This window comes from Tubulanus polymorphus, chromosome 6, assembly GCF_964204645.1.
Source record: "Tubulanus polymorphus chromosome 6, tnTubPoly1.2, whole genome shotgun sequence".
NCBI classification, from domain to species: Eukaryota; Metazoa; Nemertea; class Palaeonemertea; order Tubulaniformes; family Tubulanidae; genus Tubulanus; species Tubulanus polymorphus.
This window is the reverse complement of record NC_134030.1, coordinates 5,807,763-5,830,864: the sequence shown is the minus strand read 5'-3', so window position 1 is coordinate 5,830,864 and position 23,102 is coordinate 5,807,763. Positions and strand designations below refer to the sequence as shown.

The following is a 23,102-nucleotide window of genomic DNA, read 5'->3' as shown; positions in this document are numbered from 1 at the left end:
GCAATCCGACATGACAGACCTTTTCATATCTTCATCTACACGGAAGACGTTTTCGCGGAGATACAGCACTTGCCTAAACTAAAGTTCCTGAAACAAAATCGTTCATGTTTTCGTTCGCTCGAAGCTCATAATAATCAATATGTACATGCGAACTTATCATTCTCGATCCAGTTCCACAGTTCTGAATTCAGGCTTAGAATAAACTCATCGAAAATTAACTATCCGTTAGCTATAACTCACGAACTGCGGAACAGGATCGTCTAATAACAAAAAACTAATTATGGTATTCAGACAATAAGAAAACCCACTATAATATTCGTCATTTTCTAGACTATTCAACCTATGTTTTCAAAAAAATATAATTCTAGATTTTCAACTTAAATCGCGGGTGTCCCGTTACTCAATGTTTCTGAATTTGGCTGTTCAAATTTATGGATAGTGTATTTTTGCTACATACATGCACACACACAACGTTGCGAGATTTCTCATTATATTCACAAGCATGAAACTGGCACTGATGGATCTAAATAAATATATACTACTTTCATATCATTAATAACATTTTTATATATACTCTTTCGGGATTATAGCTTTTTTATAACAATACTATTTTCATCTACCCATCCTTAACTACTTTAAACAACACGCAGTATCAACACACCCACGCCAAAAATGGGCAGCAGATGTACTTTTCAAAACGGCGTTAGCGATGATCAAAAGTCTACTCTTCTGGCTCACCAGGTGCGTGCTAAACATGATGAAAAAGTGTCGTCTACTTTTCTTACCAATCAGCATCTGAAACTCTGAAGATTGTTATCGTGGATAACATATAAAAATCGACCCTATACGGTAGTTTTATTTTGTGTTTCTTTCCTTTTTTTTTAAATTGTCGTTTCGTTGGTGACGCAAGTCCGGCCGTTTTCCGTAGCAAGGGACATGTATTGCGAATGCTCGCGGTCCAGTGGCATCGGTCCTTTGACGAACAAGCGCTTGAACGTGTCGCGAAACTGCTTGCTCATTCCGGCGTAAATAAAAAAATTCACCGGATATGAGACCAGTATACAAAAGTTGGTGAACAATGATAACAAGCCGATGGAATTTTCAGTTAAAATCTGTAACATATAAGTTTCATCAATAACCCATATCATTATCACAATACCAGACGGTAATTCTACGACAAGAAATACGCCAACGACAGCGACCAACATCAAAGTCGTACAGTTGCTGTCTTGGATTTTCTTGCATTCGCTTTTTTTGTTCTGACGTAACAGCTGCATGCGGCGGCGCTTAGCATCCCGCATCGTTTTTATAAGCAACGCGTTCAGTATGATGAGAGAGGTACAAGGGATGAAGTGTATAAAAATAATTCGGAACCACAAGTAAACGTTATAAAATACTACGGCGTTCTCTTCGAAGAAGTCCCGTTTTACGGGCAAACACGTCGTTGTCAATGTATAGTTATCGACGACGCTCGGACAGTCCATCGGTTCGAAGTAGGTGTCGACGAATTTACTTAAATGACATATCGTCGAAGCTATGTAAATGATAAAAGTACCGATGACGGCGGTCTGTACGGTGCACCATCGCCGTGCGGCTAACGTATGACACACATATATATAACGTTGCACGGCCAGCGCGACGGTCAGCCAAATGGACGCGGTGTGAAATATAGTTGGTATTCCTCCTGTTATATACTCGTTCACCATACACCACTCGTACGGTACGTATTGTTTATGGTGCCCAAACATGTAGAAATAAACGAACGCCGGCGAGGGAAACACGCCGGTAAACGTGTCCGACATGGCCATCGCCACAAGCAACATATTCGTCGGTGATCGCATGTGCGGCTTCAGGAGTACGAGACATACTAAGCTGTTTGTGATTATTGTAAACAATATTACGATAGGAGTCAGGTAGCCATTCAGTACGATTCTGTAGTTGATCAGATTGCCAAACGCCGGCAATTCCATCAGACACGAGTTACTGACACCCAAGTTATTATGTTCGTTAGAATTTCTGGCCACAGTAAACCCTTCGGTCACACCCTCCGCGTTACTCATGGTTCGCGAGGCTGTGTCCGTTTTTTAGAAATGCGTTGAAACTTTAAAGTATGTCCTATTTTCGCCTGGCAGTAACGACCAAACTCTGACTATACGGGTCGATCACATCATCCACATTTCACCATGTCGACGAATTTCTACAAAGAAAAGAATCACTTAAAATAATGTAATACGACTACTCATTAGGGTAGTCCACATACATCGTATCAAGATCGATCTAACTGAATCTTCGGTTTGACGAGTATATGGAATTAATTCTACGTCGTTTCTGTTCCCTGTTTAGAGATCCAATGAACACTAGTACTAGCTGAGTAATTATTTACGTCACTGAGACTGACATTTTTACTGTGAGGCCATTTACCTCTAGCCTTGTCCTTATTATCATGTTTATCAGAGTTCTTGATACTCATTTGATCTCTTAACTGGTTCACCTTCACTCCGTAGAATTCAAGTCAAACTTCACCTTCCAGGTATTTCTCGTTTAACTTTCATATTACGATACGTACGATACGTTGAAATTTCGAAGCATTGAAATGATCAACAAGGTTCTTAGCTTAAGATTTATACATCTTCACAAATCACATGCAACTTGTTCATACGTATTTCGAAAAGTCTGTTTACTTTCTTTTGGCAAAATCAATTTCTTGCGTAGTGTCTACAGACAAAAGCATTTCTCATGATTTTTCAGACAAACTGATATATCATCAAACATTCGAATTGACCAACCTTAGGGTATTTCCGTAAGATATGATTCACTTGCGACAATAGATGTCGAGCCCACTCTGGTAGGCGTAAACACAACTTAGCTTTTATTGAGCCGGGCGCACAGACAGTCGTACAAATATCAATAATAACTTTATATTTTTCCGCATATAAACGAAATTATGATCTAAGCATGTTTCTATAATATGCGCGCGTACTAACAATACCCTAGTGGCTGGACTCGAACTGAATTTGAGGTTTCGCAAAATGTTGATTAAATTTATTTTCATGAATGTTTTCTAGTGCTGAACACTGCGGAACAAAGGAATGGATTTCCAACTGTTGTGTGTGCGTCTGGCTCGAATCCAAAGTTTGCACCGGATTCAATCACGATACACAGCAACTACAATACTATCCGCATTGACCCTCATGATATTTTGACGCCAAGCAAAAGTTTTAGTTTTTACTAATGAATTGATACATCTCATTTTGTTACAGCATTTGAACTATTAGTTAAACTCGACGTACAATCGTGAATAAGAAGGCCTTTAGCCCGAACCCATAGTTCCACACTTTGTGAGTTAGATTTGATCGCTTAGTCTTCAACTACTCTAACATCATATAATTCTAAGACTCAAACTTACAACAGTGGAACTGGACATACGGGATGGATTATGAGTGAATGGAAAATAAGGTTCTCGTTAAGATGGCGTAGGGAACTTAGATTTTCTTATGGTAAAATATATCTACATGTTGAAAACGAAATATGACAGATTACGTCAGAAACAATACCATTGATTTGGATGCTTATTTACAAAATACACTAATCCATGACTTATACTACTCGATATGCGCAAAAAACTCACCCGATTCGTCGAGGAAAATTCTTCTGTCTTGTAAGAATGCAAGCGTTAGTGTCGATCTCGACTAAAATGAAACACAAATTCATAATTCAATATATGATAATGAAGCTGGGGACGTTGACAACGCGTGTGGTCAAGCAAATGGATGCTGCACCCATCAAAAATAGCTATTGCATGTTATAAGGTGCTAATCAGATGGGCTCGTATTTATCACCTAGCACGCTACACACATATTCACATAATTTATCACATAGCTTTAAAATAGAATTCTAGTCCTCGGGAGTTGTAGAAATATGCTCACATTTTTAACTGGAAAATTATTTGTTGTTACAACTTTCGCGTATGTTTTTGCTGCGATGTTCAGTAAATTTACACGACTAAAATTCTTTTCAAGACGGCCTTAAGGCACTTTTCAGATATTTATTGCTACGTGTCAAATTATCGTTAACGCGTATAAGTCTTCGCGATCCAGGTGCTTGTTTACAAAAAAAAAATGACTAAACGCATCATTAAAGTTGCGGTAGTGCGTCAATGACTGTTGCAACTTTAGAAACGGCCCTCAACACTATGATTATGAATACGATCTAAACATGGAGTTGAATGTGGTTATTTTTCAAATATCTAACTTGAAGAGTCAAATCCTAACTGACAACTCTGACGTGAATACGTGACCAGCTACGTGGACACTCGTTCGTACGATTATGTCACCTTACGGTGAAAAACCCCACAATAAAATGGATAACTCTAGGAGAGAATCTGACGTTTGACTCTATATGAGCCATTTTCAAAACTTTATTGAGACAGACAATCACTTGTCTATAGAACCCAGTATGTTGTTACGCTGTCTGAGACCTGCACTGTGGATGTACCTTTCAGACATCAGAGAATTAACCACTTTATCTTCATATTTCTAATCATCCTCATCAAACATTAGTTTTTCTAATCCATATATATACTTGAATAATTCCCGAAAAACCAATATGAATTAGTTATTTTAATCGGGATTTTCTATACGTTCGTGTAATTCAAGTCGTGGTATTCATATACTATTCCTCGCTGCAGCCGTTTCTATTTTTCATTTCCCATGAGGAGTGTCGACTAGACTCTTCTATGAAACTTTTAACGAAAAAAGCAATTATTCAAAGGTATTACGAGACACAATTCCCTTTCTACCCAATATCATAAAAATAGGCTGGCATTTGGTTTAGGGTATAATTCGAGACACATGCATATTGCGTCGAGATGTAGGATGAAGCTACAGGGTTTAAATTACATAGTGCGTTCTTGGCGACAGTTCGTAATTGATTTTCCTATTAGAATCCCGTCAAAAGCGATTATACTGGGATCAACATTCATATCCGTTTTCACTGTCGTCGCAGTTTTTCAATCCGTAGAAAATTGCGGTCGACCTCATCATAACAAGAACAATGTCCGTTTGAGCTATAATTTCTGATTCATTTTTTGCACCCATTTTACCTATATATTTAGACGCGGTATCATCCGACATAATCGCATAGCGCCATGGACACACCGTTCCCTAAGGTATTTCACTTAATCTTTCGTCAGTATAGACGACGATGAAAAGGAAAGGATATCAATGACGTTATCTGAGAATATTTGATACGGTTTCGGCGCAAATCTTTACGTGGAGCAGGAGGGAATTTTGTAATGACACCGGCGGCGACGACGATATGACCAGTCAGATCAATACGTTCAAACCCGGTAGATTATTAATGAATAGTTTAGGCTCGCGGGTCAAATACGCGGAGAACTCGTCGTCATCTGTACCTGAAACGTTCGCCGCGATGTCAGTACGTATCCTACCATTTGATTGCGCGTATCGTTGACAGGAAAACGTCAAGCGATCTTCGGTTATTTGAGCTAAAACAATGACAGAGTTAATACCGTGTATTTGCTGAACATTTCGCAATAATGAACGGTTTTGAAGCCAAGTAGTGGTTAACAACGCGTTAATGTTACACTCGATGCTGACAGTGACGGCTAGTATTAGAAGTTAGGTGTAGTGTGTTTGGCAGGATAACGCCGTTACCATTACATTACTTTTCCTTTCTAATTACCCCTTGATCAATCTTATTTTCGTTTCATACCCTAAAATGATTATTCGGCGTAGAATGAATATTGTGTCATTGGCGATGACGACAAGGATGCACAGATGTGTATCCATTAAATCGAATTGGACGTTTATTTTTGTTTTGTTTAGGAAATTGCACCCATTTCATTCAATTACTGGCAAACTCTCACATTTTGAGGGTGGATAGTCTCAGCAATTACTTCGAGAGACACCACCTAGTTAGCTTTGTCCTTTGTCCTTTTTAATCATGAAGTCAGTTACAAGATATACTTAATTTCGTTGACAACAGAAATAAAGTAATGACTATTTTTATCCTCTTCGAGAAGAATCATCAAAGAACGTGTCTAGCAAAGCTCGCTACTTAATCCTTTTAGGCGTGGAAAAACATACGAAGTTTTTATGGTATCATTTGATTGAAGTTCTTTAGCCTGTTGTGTCCCCCGGGTGTCAGATATCCTTACACAAATAGAAAACGGTTGCCCAGGATTTAATTGAAAAAGTCACAAAAAAATCCAGAAGAAAAAATAAATCCAGGAATTCACTTCAAATTCTTCAAAATTTCACTTCAAAATTTTTTTTTGTCTTAATGTTTCTTAGTATTCGGTTACGTAATTCGTTTGGTTCTCACACCTATTGGTTTTCATTAGCTTTGGATCAGCGCTGGTCGAATCTCCAGACATGCAAACAGATTTAGCGCTAATTTTTTATTTAGCAATATCAAGAATGAATGATGATAAAACCACACGCTATGCTACCCAATGTAAACCAAACAACACACGAACATTGATTTCGTTTGTTGATATCTTGACAACGGTAATCCATCGGATGCGCGTGATTTTACTTCTTATCGTCTGCTAACGTAACAAACCGTTACACGAACTCATTGATTCTGCCTGATCGAGCATCGAAAGAAACTCTCTCCGCTCCATTCAACCTTAATCCTCCTACTTATAGAAAAAAACCGAGGATATCTTCATTGAAAGTAAGGAGCAGGCCTATACTTAAACTAGAATATGAATCTGGTGGAGCGGTGTGGCCGAGTGGTTAGAGCGTTCGAGTCTGCCAGGTCGGGGTTCGAACTACGTACATTAGCGTCCCCGGGAAATACACTTATCCTCATTGTCACTCTCTACCCAGGAGTAAATGGGTACCTGGCCTGATAGATGACTCCGGAACGCTTATTAGTTGATGTTACATTTCCCCAGAGAGAGATGACTGATACATGGTTTGAATTTATAGGCTAGGGTAATAATACTGGAAACTTAAGCGCTCTGACCAGCTTCGCTTGATTTAGCGCTATATAAGACACATTTATCATTATTATCATCTATTTGCTGAGAAAATAAGCAGGAACTTATTCAGTGCCTGGTTTGATTTTTGAATCAACTCAAAAAATGGAACCAACTTCGGAAGTGAAAAACCCTTTTTTCGTATCGACGAATGTCCATCAGAACTGTACGAGTTGTTCGTTAAAGATAATACTGGTATTTCTATTGAGATTCTTACAGATCACGTTTTCTCATGGAAGATGTTAGTTTAAAAAATACTTCAATTAATCATCTGAGACGCGTATAAATGATGCCTATGTCTAGGCCAGTCGTAAGCCGCAGTTCTTATGATAAAAATCGGGATCTATCCTAATTAAAGTGACTAATTTTTTCGTTTTCGTCGAAGACGTTTTCAATCTTGTGAGGATGAGCGCTCGTAATCGTGTCCAATCTGGAGGTATTATGTTTGACTTTTTCAAAATAACGATTTTTACATACAACGAGAATGTCTTCCTGAATACTCATTGCCGAGGTAATGCGGGAAATTCTGCCGATCGGAAAGGATACTCCGACCAATATCCTGCCAGATCAAGATTTCGACCGAGATCGAAAAACGAAGTAGCTATATCGGGAACAGGGCAGATAAAGATAAGGAGCAAAGAAGATTATGTTTGACATGTTATTAAATATAAGTGGGCTCAAATACCCCGGTGAATGTATATAGAGGATTTTGATATAATTAAAACTATGGAACAATAATGCGATTGCTGATTGTATATTCGGTAAACATGATTTTAATCTTTATCCCTACTAACGGGTGAAGCGATTCTTTAAGGTAGAGCCATGAACTAAAATGAACCATGAACTAAACTATTTCTAATTTAAAGGTCTCGGCAGATGTTGAGACCGTGTGACTGCACTTAAACCGGAAGAGAGCTGACGTACGATGTAGGTAGGGCTTAAGCCAATTAAACATGTTCGTTACGCATTTCCGACTGTCTAAAATTAGGGCGATTTTCTTAATTGGATTTCCTTTGGAAAAATCTGTCTTCTTCAAACTGGAGAAAGTAACGAGATGCATCACATTAATCAGTACGAAATAGAATTCAGTATTAAACTTCGATATTCATGTTGTAAAAGATCAAAGGCTTTTAAAAGCGTTCATTCTCTTGTCACTGCATAATTTACAATCATAACATCAACGTAAACAGACTCGTTAAGAAACGATATTCTTTGATATGTACCAGGATCATCAAGATTCATGCTGTGGCCTGTATCTCTGCCACGCAATGAAAAGGACAGGACTACGTTTATAAACAACTATCTCGACGATGACTGGAAGAGTTTTCAAATCGAAGATATATTTTTCTTCATTATGCATGGTATTGAATTTATTTTGACTACTGTTATATTATCTTCTACAACGAATAATCTGTGTATTGAAAGATGGCGATTTTTTATCCAAAACCAGAAAATTAAAACTACAAAACCCTGACTCCACGTATAACCGCCGATATAACTCAATAACCAGCTAAAATTACTCGGATGTATACATGGTCGATGATTATATTTAAGGTCTGGGAAATGTGACCAAGCACTGAATAATTTTCGTTTGTTTATGATATCGGCCTATGAGAAATGATACATACCACTGCTTTGGTTAAAAATGTCGGCTGCTTAATCGTTCAATGACGTTCAATTTAGACGTGAGTGTGCTTGTCGTGTTTATGTATGTGTGTGATTGGAAACCGTCGAAAATACAATAAAATTCATCAAATACAATTCATATCTCGTTTGTTCATCTTTGAACCTGAACAAACATAGCGTATATCCTGATATGGATCTAAGCGCATGATAGATGCATATATCGGTTTGTTTTAGCTATGTATGTATTGAGTTTTTGGTTTCATAGATGTTCGTCTGTATATAATTACCCTTCGGTTTATACGTAAATGCGACGATGAATATGATATGCCACTATTTGCCATTACAACATTAAAAAGAAAGCACTTCAAAATGTTAAACCAAACTCACTATATATTAGCGATTATCGGCTTTTCAATCAGTTACAAAGCGGCCTTTATCATCATCACCGCGATCCCGTTGTTTCTCGTTCGTTCCCGTTGTTTCTCGGTGATATTATTGGACATCTCACAACGCCGTCCTTGATGCGTCGTTTTGTATGCTGAACACGTTTCAATTCAAGATGTGTAAAAGATTTCACGGTGATTAATTTCCCTAAAGGCTATCGATTCTACGCATTGGTCGAATTAACATTTTTCGTCTCACAAGGGCATAATATGTCTCTACAAAAACTATACAAAAACTAACTGTAAATTGACTTACTCCACAATCTAAAGGTGAGGTATTACGTAAGATATGTGGCAATGGCTCTTGTTCATTATCCACTTTCAAAATCCATTAACCACCAACCTTTAGCATGAACGAATGTTTTAACTGCGAATGAGACTATAGCGGGAACTACTTCGAACTGAATGTGCATATTTTCTCATACCGAATAACGTAATACTTTATATGGATTAATGGTCATCACGGACGAGTTGGGTGTCATCTCGTTAATCAATCTACATTTTCTGTACGAAGCGCGACAAATATTAACGCCAGATTAATAGAGCTCAATAACGCAAGATGCCGAAGTTGATTTTACGAGTCCGGCAATGATTGGGACTGGGGTAGCGACGAGGACATGAAGAGATTAACGACTGTAACGGGATCGAGAAGCTGAGTCCGCTGCGGTCATTGATTGAAAGTCTTCTCTGTAATTACTCTGGACAATAGCGACCGTCATCACTCGTTATAAGTCATTTTGTTTTAGCGGGGTCCATATTGTCATTTTATGCACGCCGGAACATCAAGCGTTAATCAAATATTTACGTTATTGCAGATTAAATAGTTCGAATGTTAAGATGCAAAAGATATGGCTATTCAACATGATACATAGAATAAAACGCAGTCTGATCAGGGCGGGATGTTGAATACGCGAAGATCAGATTCACGAAAGCGAAGTTATTGAGAAGGTTTGTCGTCTCGTACTATACGAAACATCATATAAACGCGCGAATTTCGATGAATGACAAGGAACCGTTTGGTTTTTTCTCTGGAGAAATCGCGAAGGGTCTTGCGCGAATATTCGCTTGTACACCAATATTTAGATTCGCATCTTTCTCGGGATATCTGGCGCAGAATCTGTAAACGCCGGGAGGCCGGGACTGCGGACAGAAATTGTCTGATAGCATCGCCGCGATAGCCAATTTAATATTAATTTGATTCCTGCCAATAGGAAATCACTTGCTCGCTTTCTTTCTTTATTAGTTAGGACGCGCAGCTGTGTTTGCCATACTAACGACTCACATGGGTCATCTGATGCACATTTAATGTGGATCGTCGAATTGCAATCGTCTTAAGATTGTCGTCTGTCATGAACGAGCTCTATTAATGGCGTTTGTTATTGCAACACAGTGGATCCTCGTTTTGACACCGGTATAATACCATATATTAAGATTTTGAGTGGGCAGTAACCGAGAAAATCCGTAAAAAGTTAAGTGTGTCATAGTATAGAGATCAAGCACGTTGACGTCACCATTTACTTGTTTAACGGTAAATACAACGTATCATTTTGAATCATCGATTAACTGTATGCATATTTACCCAAAGAATCTGATGTAATTTGATATCGAGTCGCGATTAAGGAGACTCGTTCCATATTTTCTTTATTACGTTATATACACCGTAAGAGAGACAATTATACATTTCATGTCAAATCGTATTTCAATATATTTCGTTTAGAGAAAGCGCGCATTATGACCGATTCATTCGGTGTTCTTTAATGACACGTGGCTCATTAATGCGACTTGTACAATAACAAAGCGTGCACTATTTTAATGGGTACTTGATGGATTTATTCGATAAAATTTCGACGAAAACATACGTCTGGAAACTCTCGTTGGAGTCTTTCTGTCTTTCTTTTAAAAAAATTCCAGAAACAGAGATTCGCGATGTAAATCACGCTAATAGGTAGAGAGAGAGCGCCATACGATGATTTGTTCGGACGCAAAAAAGGAGAGAGTAGTGCGCACACATAGCAAAATGCACTTTCGAGGGAACACGGTCGTAAATATTCGTCAGAATCTATCACGGAATCGCGGAATCTGCTGAAACTCTAGTGGTAGCTAAACACGCCAGAATGTCACACTCGGGGAGCAATTACATCGCAAAGGCGAAAATGTTCTGTTAAACTGCCGAAAAACATATATACATGCATATGTATAAATGATAACACTTATTTGGTGGTACCTCAATGACAAATATATCAACACCAATCCAAGGCTGAGTTTTCCAACGGCGTATGATGTTTTCATACCGACGTTTATTTTTCAAAAGTTCACGGTAGAATCTCTACATTGAATAGCTAGCTAGATAACTTAAGACGAGACGTGGTTAGTTACAAATGGTGATAAATGTTTTTAAAGGTCAAAAGCCGAATGAAAAAACAAAATAGTTTTCGTAAGTGAAATAAACACGTTATTTTTCAATACAAGCTGCACGCACGTATCGCGAAGTGAATCAAAACGTTATTTCCTTGTTTCGTATCCCTCAATTCATTCTCATTTCACCGGGATTAATTTTCTCCTCCGACTTTGGGGCGTAGAAAAGAAGACGTGTAATCAGGACACAGTAGTTCACAGATGAGGGAATTAGGGGTGATTACCACGTTGCCGAAATCATTAGCTCTACTCTGTGCAATCTTAATTAAATAAAAGCCGATCAGTGTCGTCAACTTTGAGTTCTTTTAATACTTTAATTGAATCATAGGGTGAACTTCTGTTGGCACCTTATTAACCTTATAAGGTGAACGTGAATAGATTTTATTTTTAAATTCGTGCAATGAAGAAGCTCCTTCCGCTGCATGCGTATTGCATTCATGTTTGTAGTCGATAAAATCGGTGTGTACTTTTCGAACTCTGGAAGCATCGCTAAAACGCAAGAGAGCGTGGCGGAAATAGATGGGAATACCATATGATTCAAATCCTATATGTGTATTAGGAAATCACTCGATCTGATCTGCACGAGTCGACCCGATCTAATAACATATAGAATGATAAGATTTATGGTCATTCGCACGCGAAATGTTGACAAAGACTCGCTGTAATGGATGTTGTATTATGTTAGGTAGAACTCAAGTAATATTCTACGTATCAACTAATTAAACTCGAAATTCAAACGCTTCGCTCGTTTATTGTCAATCTCAAAGTTTTAAACGTGTATAGCGGTCTCAAATGTGACGTCAACGCGTCAAAACTGATCGTCAAGCGCCGCTAACGCTTATGGCAGATTAGGCGAATTTCTTCGGCGAATTGTTCGCCGTATGTTTTTCCGAATGCGACCAAGGTTGACACATTTAGGCGAATTCGGAGCGGAGACTGATTTGCAGCATAAATTCGTCGATCAAATGATCACATGATTGTATTTTTCACTGGTTGGAACTAGCAATCGCCGATTAATGGTTCGGTAATATCTAGCATGTGTCTTGTGTCGAAAATGTGTTGTGACGTCCATGCAAGACCTATATAGTCAGTTCAAGTTAGGCTTATATCTAATGGGACATAGCAGTAGGATGTAGAATGGGTAATGAAGAAAGAATTCACTCGGTATCGTTTTCCATCAAGATTGAAATGACTGGTAACGAGTGGCAATGAATTAATGTTTACCTGCACTGACTGTTTGACGTTTCGAGTTTGTTACTTTGTATAAAATGAACGCCCGCCCCGGTATGGAGAACTTTTTTTCCCGCGACACTACTAAGAAACGTCAAAGGTTTCACGTGAACATTTCGTTGGCATAGCGATGCCGCCCTATTATATGGCATCAGAATGATACCCTTATCGGTTGACATTCTAAGAACAAGGTGAAAAGTGATCCATCCGAACACAGAAAACAAAAAAGAAAAGCGCCCACGGACAATGTTTAACTCAGAGGAAAACAGTACGACTGATATCATAATGTAAACTAAGAAAAAGGCAATGAATCTTTATGCATTACCTTGTCTCATCGAGTCCGCTAACCGATAAACTCTACCAGAAGATCTATCGAATATTCATACGTGCGTGATTCAAATTGGCTCCAATTAAAGTGTAAAGTTCCCAAATATATCCTTAGAAGATTCAGTTACCATCACGTATTTCTTCATAACCTTCATAAGCTTCACTTTACACGGTAAGAATCTGTTACACGATTTAGTTCCTTTGTATTCGTGGCTTAGAAAACTTCAAGAAGAATCCCGACATGTGCTGTGTCGAACTGGAAACTGCTTTTATAACGTTACCAGTTAAAGCTTCTGCTTTCCTGGTGAAATCCCTTGAGTTACAACGTCTGCAGTTCATCTCAAATAAAAACATTTGGAAAAAATGCAAGACGCAATTTCGTCTGGGAGTTAGAAAAAATGACATCACCGCGGATCTATGAAGACGAACTGAGCTGAAGTCAGGGTGCTGCCGCCTAGTGACTGTTTCTAGTAACGCTGGCAGCGCTGTCGGCAGTCATCTCTTCCTACCCCGATATTCAAGATCGAACCTGTGACCTGCACACGATAATAGATCAACATATTATAAAAATCAATGGCGAAAGATGAATCGCTTGAGAAAGACAATCGTTTAATGGACAGACCGTGCTTACGTGCATTAGGTAAGTTCGTTTCTCTGAGAATAGCGAACTATAAAAGCATGTTATTTTCGTAATAACCTTTCCTTATCATCGGGGCTTGACAACTACTATTTATATACCTCGAACGCCACGCGCCAATCAATCTATAATAAAGACTCCCAGCTGTTGTTTTCACCCGGGTCCATTTTATGATAATAATATTATTAGCCAATTTTTTCTTCATTCACTTATACGCTGTGTAGATCGTTGTTGGTGATCTATAAATCTCTATAGATAGTCGTCGTCGAATTTTCATAGAAAATTGATTTATACTGACGAAAGCAGAACCTAATAGATTGTTGTCATTTGACGATGAGAAATCAATTTAGATCGAAGGGATCTTTCGTATTATCTTCATTTTATGAAATTTGACAAAGATTACGGAGATGTTACGACAACCGAACGCGGCAACGGTTCAAACCCCGGTCTGGTGGCTTTGAGCTATTATCAGTCCACGAGCTAGCCCGTTGATCTCACGTTTCAAACGCCGCGACTGAGAAATTTATTAGATTCCTGACAGTTTTACGAGGAACGAAACGCCACTCAAATCCGCATGTGCTTGTGTGTTATTTGTGTGTGTGTAATTTTAATGAAAATATTGATGTCGTTAGAATCGATGTCCGCAACTGTCTCGATGTTTAACCTACACGATCGCTGTAGAGGCGAAATGAAAAACCCGCCGACTGATTTTCCATCTACAAACGGCGCAGTTTTCCGAGGAAATCCCGGCGAAACGATATTCTTCTGCGCGATTATAGTTTTTAGGATATGACCGCGCAGCGCGTCAGATGGATGTGAAAACGTCATCGACCAACCAGACGTAAACATTAAAAAAGGGAAAAAACGCGGCGTCGAAATCATAGCAATATGGCGCCGAGTAACGATCACCAAATTGCACATTTAGTGAACAGATGCGGTTACGCATGCCGAGCTGCCACTGCACATCAACCGTCTATTCATTTTTTTCGTCAATATTGGTTTTTACGTTATGACCGTTTACGGCCAATACACATTAAGGGGTGCGTATATCCTACTCAATACGGTCGTAAATAGAATGACTTAATCGGCCCTAAAGTTTACCAACAGTGCTATAAAACAGCGTTTATACGCTGCTGGGGAGACATTAATGTCATCCCCGGGCTTAGGAAATCATTCCTTGCTGATGTGTCGCCTATAAAAGACTCTTATCTGGCCAACGCCAAAAAGCAAATATGGCCGGAATTTCACGGCCTCTCAGTGGACAATCACCGGCAAATTCATCGCATAATTACGGACGTACTTACTCGATTAAACGCAACTTGTCAATTTCTGCTCAGGTCTTTAGTACGAAATCCGATCGAATAAACGTTTTATTTCCATAATTTGCAACTATTTACATGCGGCGACCCGTCTCCGCACTGCGCTCTAGATTTATCTTTGTTATTCCTCACTTGGCGATTATAGTTTCGTCGTCGGTTTTCAAACGAAAAGGTTTCTGGAATGGCTTCGAAGGTGATCCACAGCCTCATTAGCGGTTTTATTGACGTGGATTTCCCTTTTATCAGTAGCAAATATCGGCAAGAAAGCGATTTTATTAGTCGCTCCAGCCTGCTCTCTCTGCCAGTGTCAAGCATGCGCCGCGCGATCGTACCTAATTACGGACGGCCTAGACTATATCTTCTCACCACCGCTCCACGCTTTACACGCCTATCTTAAAACAACAGAATGGCCCCGCAATAGCTTGATTTTTAATGTTTTCATAACCGAGAACAGTTCGTGAATTATGCGCAGAATGATATGTTATCGACAAGAATATGCGCGCACAAAACTTTAAACCGGATGCCTATATCCAAAAACAAGATGGCAGCGGCCACTAATATAACACGTATCACTTAGTAGTATAAATTAGCATTGGAGAAAATCACTTATACCATACACACGTAGAATTCGTCTCGTTGGCAAGACGTTCCTGCAATAAAAGTGAGTCGTGCCTTTTGCGAAATGTGTGCAACGAGATTAGAGGCATTTGAAGCTTTATTCATCTTCAACCGATCAGTTCTTTGGTATAGTTGGCTTTTCTATGGGTGCCTCTGATTTCCACGATGATATTTGTTATGGCTAGCTGTCGGATGGGACTAATTACCTCGAGGGATGATACTTTCATTCTATTCATACGGCGAACAAGTGCCGGTTCTTTCCTGGTATATAAGCATTATATGCGGCCAGATCGGATCACGATTCATTGTCCGATCAACCACTTAGTTATATTAGATTTTCTGCTCAGGTTTCCTCTCTCAGCATTGCCAGCATTGTACGAAGAAAGCATTAAAACCGAGCTCAATAAATAGACGAATCGGTAAATCTTGATTCAGATGTTTCGCTCCTGAAAAGCCGCCTTTTGAATAATATTTTAGACCAAACGATGTAAGATTGTTGGCGTTGTTTGTGTTAAGTCTTACCGCTAAGAGAAGAGGATAAATACACACAAGAATAGGAACTCATTCTGTAGTTACGTTTAGAATTCCATTCTGGAATTTGATCATCAGAAATGAACCATTCAACTCTCCTGGGTGAATAAAATCCGACGCATTAAGAAAACGTAGATCCAGGTGTCGTATTCTGTAAGAGGTGCCTTGAAATAACTCCAAACATTCCATACGTTTATTAGAATAGAAATAATGTTACATAGAAATCCCCCTAACCCCCCCCCCCTCTATAAGGTTAGTAGCTTCAAGATGCTTAGGACAGGACCCCAAAAAAGTACCAAGAATAAAAAGGAGGTCCCCATAAATGTTGCCATACTTCTACACATAGAATAGGTGACGAATTTCGGTTATAGGTACGACAGACTGATGATGAAATAAGGGATTCTCTGGATTGTTTTGGTCTGGAGTAAGGGTACCAAATAGGGTGGGGATTCGCTTCAATATTCGGTTCGGATGTACTAGTATAACTGTACTGGAATACGACTCCTTTCAAAAGGTTTGATCATTTCAAAGTAAGGTTGGGCGTGTGGGGCGATACTGGCCTAGAAGCCATTAGCAGGATTTACGCGCCTGAACTTCTTGTTTTAACATAGGATGCGGGGGATTTTGGAATAGTGGTCTGAGCTCCTAACATCAATTTGCCTGCTAGTGATTGGATCAGTCATGGCTACCAGAGGAGTCACTTTTCAAATCAAGGTAATTGGATAATGTCATATGGGGATACGCACAGAAGGTGGCTATCTTGGAAGGAAGGGTCTAAAATATTGTAAGTCCTTTCCCATTCGTTTACCTGTGCAACTGTTCAGTTTCTTTATATACATTGTGAACGAAACCTTGAAGAATCCAGCAAAGTAACCTCTAAAAAAAGCTCTTTGCAAAATGGTTAAGGTCAAAAGGAATCTCGTGTATCAGGCGATTAGCTTACATAGAATTCTCAACGTGTAATTGGATTGAATATCAAACGCGGTTCAAAGGGAAAATAACAGATCTACCAAGAAACGAACTACCTTCGGTTAACAAGGTAGAACATAAAACCGTACGAGAATCTGAAAGCGACTGGCGTTTAGAACAGCACCCAGTTCAACAGTGAGTTAATGTTTGACTCTAACCAACTAATTTTGATAAATCTGGAACTTCGAACTTAACTCACACATACTGCAGGCGAGTCCTCATAGATATATGGAGACAGTAACAGTCTTATACGTGACGTGGAAGATTAGAGAAAACTTGTATCTAGGTACTTTAGCGATCGACTTATAATCGAATAATGAAAAGAACGAAATAGAAGATAATGGATGACCCAACCCAGACGTGTTAAGAACCGACCGAAACTACTGTATTCCAACCCTAATTCATCAAAATGGGGGCTTATTACTGACAACGGCGCCATCGTCCTGTATATTACTAATATCTCATTATCATCGTGGTCACTAATTATTTTCTTTCTATTCATCATTTGCAAGGAGGAAGATATCTTATTTTTGTCCCCGAAACTATCTATGATTTATGATGTTTTACCACCGGAAAGTATATATTCAACATTATTCAAGCGATTCTGTTTTTCATACTAACGGTAGCGAAACAGTCTGTATGAATATGAAAATCAACGTTATTCTAACTAGAAAAATATTGTTATTCTTACTTGAAAAATATTGTATACGCTAGGTCTAGGAAACTCGTATTCATATTTTCTTTGTTGTTTCGTTTTTTAAATTCGCACGTGCATTCGACAGGAAAAAATTAATCGCTTAAACCCGGCACAAATTGATCCATTTTTCACAAGGATTTAACGCACTTCATTCCGCGAAAAGTATGAAATATATACATATTCTTATTTTAATCAAATCACAACTTGTATCGAACGCGTCGACTAAATCATTTGCATTCCAATCCAAATTGTGCACGTTGGTATTATAAATGATGTGTCAACGGAACCAATAATCTCAATCCGCAACTGTAATGGCCGTTATTATGTTTGAACAAATATGTTCATTACTGCTTAAGTGACAGCAGGTGCGCGCTTATTTGTATTGGCCTTCAATAACGTGCGTTACGCATCCCTAAAATAATGTTTCGAAATGTTTACTCCGATAAATCAAAAATATCAGTCCATCAAGCGTCGAAATTCCGGACGAGTGGCGGGGTTTGGGTTCATCAAGAACTTTCGTGTCTAGGACGTTGCTCAAGGCTGGTTAGAATTAACCAGTAGTTGACATAGTGACAAATTAATGTTCATCGTCACTGTGGTATTTATCCGTCCGTCATCTTTGACCAACCTTTGAGCAACTGGCCCCTCATTTTAGCACAGTTGAATGTAGCTACAGACTCGTGGATCACTGTGGATAAAATCACTTCCAGGACTGGCTGGAGGGTTGGGGCTTTCGCCCATAAACCCGAGACAGAGTGAACGATTGAAATAAGAACACGTCGTTCGTTGAACGTTTGTGTTTGAACCAATGAAATGCGATTCCCGGAAAGGTCACAAACAACAAAACCTTCCTGCAATGAAATGACTGCATTTCTGAAATGCTGCGCAAAAATAAGAAGCAGTTAGGTAGCTTAATTTAGTTTAGGCCCATCAGTTCTTTTGTAAAATTGCCTTTTCTATGGGTACCACCAAACTTTCATATTATTTCCTTTTTATATTTGTGGCAATACTCATTTTCCGCCATAGATTCTGCGTTCCTTTAACTTAGTTTTCGGAACCTGTGTCCATCCACACTTACGGATTGACATCACGGATCAGTCTCCGCGCAGTGGTTCCTGAAGTCTGTCAAACTATTTGCGTATCATCGCGCTGTATTTTGTGTGCTTACCTTGGGAGAATTTGCGGTGAAGAAACATCACATCGTCCAGTCAACACACAAACACTACAGATTCAAATAGCGATAATAATGCGGTAAATTTATAAATCACACCACCAGTAATTGTTGCCCGGCTTCAAACCAGTTTTTGAAATCCCGCGGCAATCTCTTCTTTGCAGGAGTAATTCAATATAACGAAGACTCACGGTTGTCTAATATACCTGGGACAAACAGGCGCTAATGTAATTCCTTACATGAAGTCTCAGTTAATAACAAATATAATGGTAACCGGTAAACCTTAATATCGTATCTAATTTGCTGATTGCTTATTCTAAGACGGCGTTGCCGATTGAAGCATCGCCACTAAAGACGCTCCAGCTTCAAAGGACGAACGGATATATCACGAAATGAAGATTAATGTTAGCGAAACCAAATTAGTAAGCGGGAGAAAACGCCCTTTGCGCGAAAAGGTGATGGCATTACGGTTTTAACCGGAGCCGCAAAATGGTCCGGTTACTAATTGCGATCTAAATACATTCCGCAGGTTTTCAATCATTATAACTGAATCAGCGAAACGCAGACACATTTGCAGCAAGATGTAGATTTATTGCTCGGCAGTTTATTGCTAAGAAAACACATAACAGAAAAATGCGCGTATAGAAATTCGCTATGCGTTATACGCATCAAAGACGGACGCATTTGATTGAATATTGACAATGTTCTCATGAAGAGTCCTTAAAACGAACACAAATGATTAGCAGAAGCAATTTTACATTATTTTTATTTTGAAGACTGACAGATTTATCTTATAAAGCGTAGGATGAAATATATATACACGAAGTTGAACACACGACACACCCGAGGAGACAAACGTTGCTGCGGATAATGATTTGATAAATGTTATTCTCTTAATTACGCATCGAAGTATAGATTTTTGACAGAATTTTGCACTCATTGGTCTACTTCTATCGATCTTCTCATTCACAATGGCTACTTTCTAAATCTTAAAGCTTAACATCTATCTGAATGCGGCGATGTATTCAAAAGACTAGTTTAAGTATTGCACTTTTGCCAATAAATTATTTTTATCATTATCTATCATATTTGGTGCCTTTTTAAATGAACACTGCTTTAAGGCTCTTACATAGAACATGGATACATAATTTAAGTGTGGTTAACTATATAATGAGCTTGAAGAAAAAGATAGGTTTTAAGAGTTGCATTACAATAGGAATAATCACGATAATCGCCGATAAATGCTACCAATAATTTTCGATGTTTCGTGAACAGACGAAATGAACAAAAACATAATCGTAAATACTGAAATACTCGACATATGAAAAGTCGGTTTCCGGGCAGTAATTCACATTGTCGAAAAGCGCTACGAGTCAAATTAAACGCAAATAGATCAACGCTCTTCATATATAAATGACGGTTCTATTCGAAGGATGCTTATCATCAAAATGACGTGATAAATGTTCTTGTGTAACCGACGGCGTAAAACATATCTCCTGTGTGTTTAATTTAAGCGTGATGTTTTACTATAACATAACACACGCCGGTTGAAATATTGCCCATCCGACTACACCAGCCAACTGCCGATTACTATTATCACTACTATGCGCGAGTAATTCCGCCGAAGGGATGTTGAATTTTGCTATTAAATGACTTAATCATCGCCAGTGTCCAAGTAAATACGCGGAAAATGTAAATACGATTTCAACAACATCGAAGTTATATGCCATCGGCGCGGTGTAACAGTAAACCCCAAACCACTGAACTAAATGATCGCAAAATAAGCAAACGGTAAGGTAACTCGGTTCATGAGTGCATTCGACATTTCGACATCAAATAGAACTGCAATTCGTGTATAAAAACCCTTAGCATATTATTACATAACGAAGTCAATTAACGAAGTCTTCAATTGATGTTTGTTAATAACGGCCAATGCTTCAATAACATCAATGCAAGCAAGTTGATATTGATCTTAAACAGACGCGACCCTCTCTGCAAATTTCTTATGCTTCCAAATATTTTCAACTATAAACGTATATGATATGGTTTCAGTGTTGTTTTTCTTGCTTGTTTCACCTTCGAATAAATTTTCTCTTGATGACAAATTATCGCCGCTTTGAAGTCACCGTGCGCGTTGCAATAAGAATGCTTTTTTCTCTCGACCTAACAGTATAACTGCATCACGTCCATCGTCGGATCAATGTCGACCACCGACACGCGCGAAAACAATAAAAAAAGAAGCGAGGAACGACGATCAACCTTCTGTATGAGCAAACACGCGTCCGATCATATTTGAAGCGAATAAGGAGCGAATATGACAAAAAAGTCCATTACGATATTTTACAGATAGACCCTTCGGAACTGAGACATACAACCTACTTTTCTAGAAACAATTCAAAGCAATGAGGTAATCCAAATACGAACAAACCGATGATTCTATGTATCGGAAACTTTACAGCCAGACATAAGAGCAGCGCGATTCATTTTATTCCGATCCCAAGGTCGTCGAATTAACAATTAACACTATATCTATTACTTATTACTACTCATGATAAACTGGGCGACGGATACTAGCATCTCAACAAAAAATTGATTAGAAACTAAAAAAGAAAAAAAGATGACCACGTCCTCAATATTCAAGCGGCGGATGCAATTCAACAATAAGCCATAGAGTAGAACGGGCTAATGGCCGTGTTCCGGGAAATAGTTAAAATCTTATCACTCGTCCTGTTTTGTTTTACTAAAGTTAATTAAGCATTGACTTCTAAAAGAGTGGCTCAGGTAGTTCAGATTGTCAGTATACTGCAGATATGCTAGAGTTGTTTGACAAGTTAAACGCTTTTAACTGATGAGGATACTCCACCACCTGACAGGAACAGTTAGAAACACTACGCGTTTCGCGCAGATTGACGGATGATAGAGAAACTTATACGAAACCCACCTATTTCCACCTGACGTCATTCGACGAATTTTCTGTCTAAAACGAATCTGGAGAGAGCACTCACCGCCGCCGCCGCGCTGCTTTCAAATTGTGAATTCGAACGTGCTATCGCGTGTCAATAATAATATTTTAACGTTCTGAAAAGCGAAAGCGTAGTACTTACCACAGTTGTTCTTTGGTAATATATCCCGAATGTCTACTGTCGAGAATGCATTATCACGACGGCACCTGGCGCTTGAGTTAATCGTTAAAACATGAAAAGATCTGATTGATATGTGATTTATTTCAGCCAGCACAGATTGGGAATCGCGCGGCGTGTACGGCGGGACCGACGGCACAGATGCCGGCGAATAAATTGATACAATCTGTCGATCGGTCGAAGATCTCGCTGCGCGATCACGGCAGCCCGCCAACGTATGCATGATTCGCGAATGCAACTTACATGTTGCATTCTGCTGTCGGTATCACCGATAAAACGATCAGATTTTGCTTGTGTTCGTCAACAAGTGTATATACAAGCAGCTGAATAGAAGACAACAGTCTAAAATAACAGCTGGTGACAATTCGAAATTCAGTTTTAAGCGATTTTATCTACAAAAAACAAAGATCCAGCCGCATGCGACTGTGCTCTCTATATACGAGGGAAGGGAGGTTCCTGGGTGAAAGTTTTCAAAACAAAGCTCGCAGTTCATGGAACACTAATTGAGAGGCGAAGTTTAAGTTATTTGGATCTTGACTTTGTTTAGAAAAATGTCAATAGAAAAATGCACGAACTGAAAACTAAATCTATCTATTGGAAGCGGTTTCGCTTTTGTCTACTTTTGTTTCGGTTCGACAATGTCATATTCTGAGCCTTGTTTGCATGACATATAAAAATGAATGCAATTATTATTGTGCTCGTTTGAATGATTAAACCTTTTGTATTTCGTTAGCTTAAAACATTCGTTCATTTGAATGAGAAATGACGTCTATCCATCGATTCTAATAATTCGTGATCTAAAATGAAGGTTTTTAATCGACTATCACGATGCACACGATGGGCTAATTTTGGATATGGATAGAATTTTGATATTAAGAAAACAAAAATCGATTTTATCTTTGATCGAGACTTGAAGAGAAGCAATGTGGGTGAAATATATTTCCAAGATTCTTTGATGCAGCCCCGAAGCGTG

At 38.8% G+C, this 23,102-nt stretch overlaps 1 protein-coding gene across 2 annotated transcripts; it reads right to left on the bottom strand.

The window, feature by feature from the left end:
- Window positions 1-646: 646 nt before the first annotated feature.
- Window positions 647-22,150, bottom strand: LOC141907527 (sex peptide receptor-like). Of its 2 annotated transcripts, none has more exons than XM_074797199.1 (3): window positions 22,094-22,150; window positions 3,629-3,689; window positions 647-2,197 (listed from the first exon to the last, which is right to left on the bottom strand). In XM_074797199.1, exon 3 carries the CDS (start codon window positions 2,058-2,060, stop codon window positions 882-884), a length of 1,179 nt encoding a protein of 392 aa, XP_074653300.1. In that variant the 5' UTR covers window positions 2,061-2,197; window positions 3,629-3,689; window positions 22,094-22,150; the 3' UTR covers window positions 647-881. The 2 variants fall into 2 exon arrangements, with proteins under 2 accessions (XP_074653300.1, XP_074653301.1); XM_074797200.1 differs by lacking the exon at window positions 22,094-22,150 and adding an exon at window positions 13,046-13,097.
- Between the last annotated feature and the right edge of the window lie 952 nt (window positions 22,151-23,102).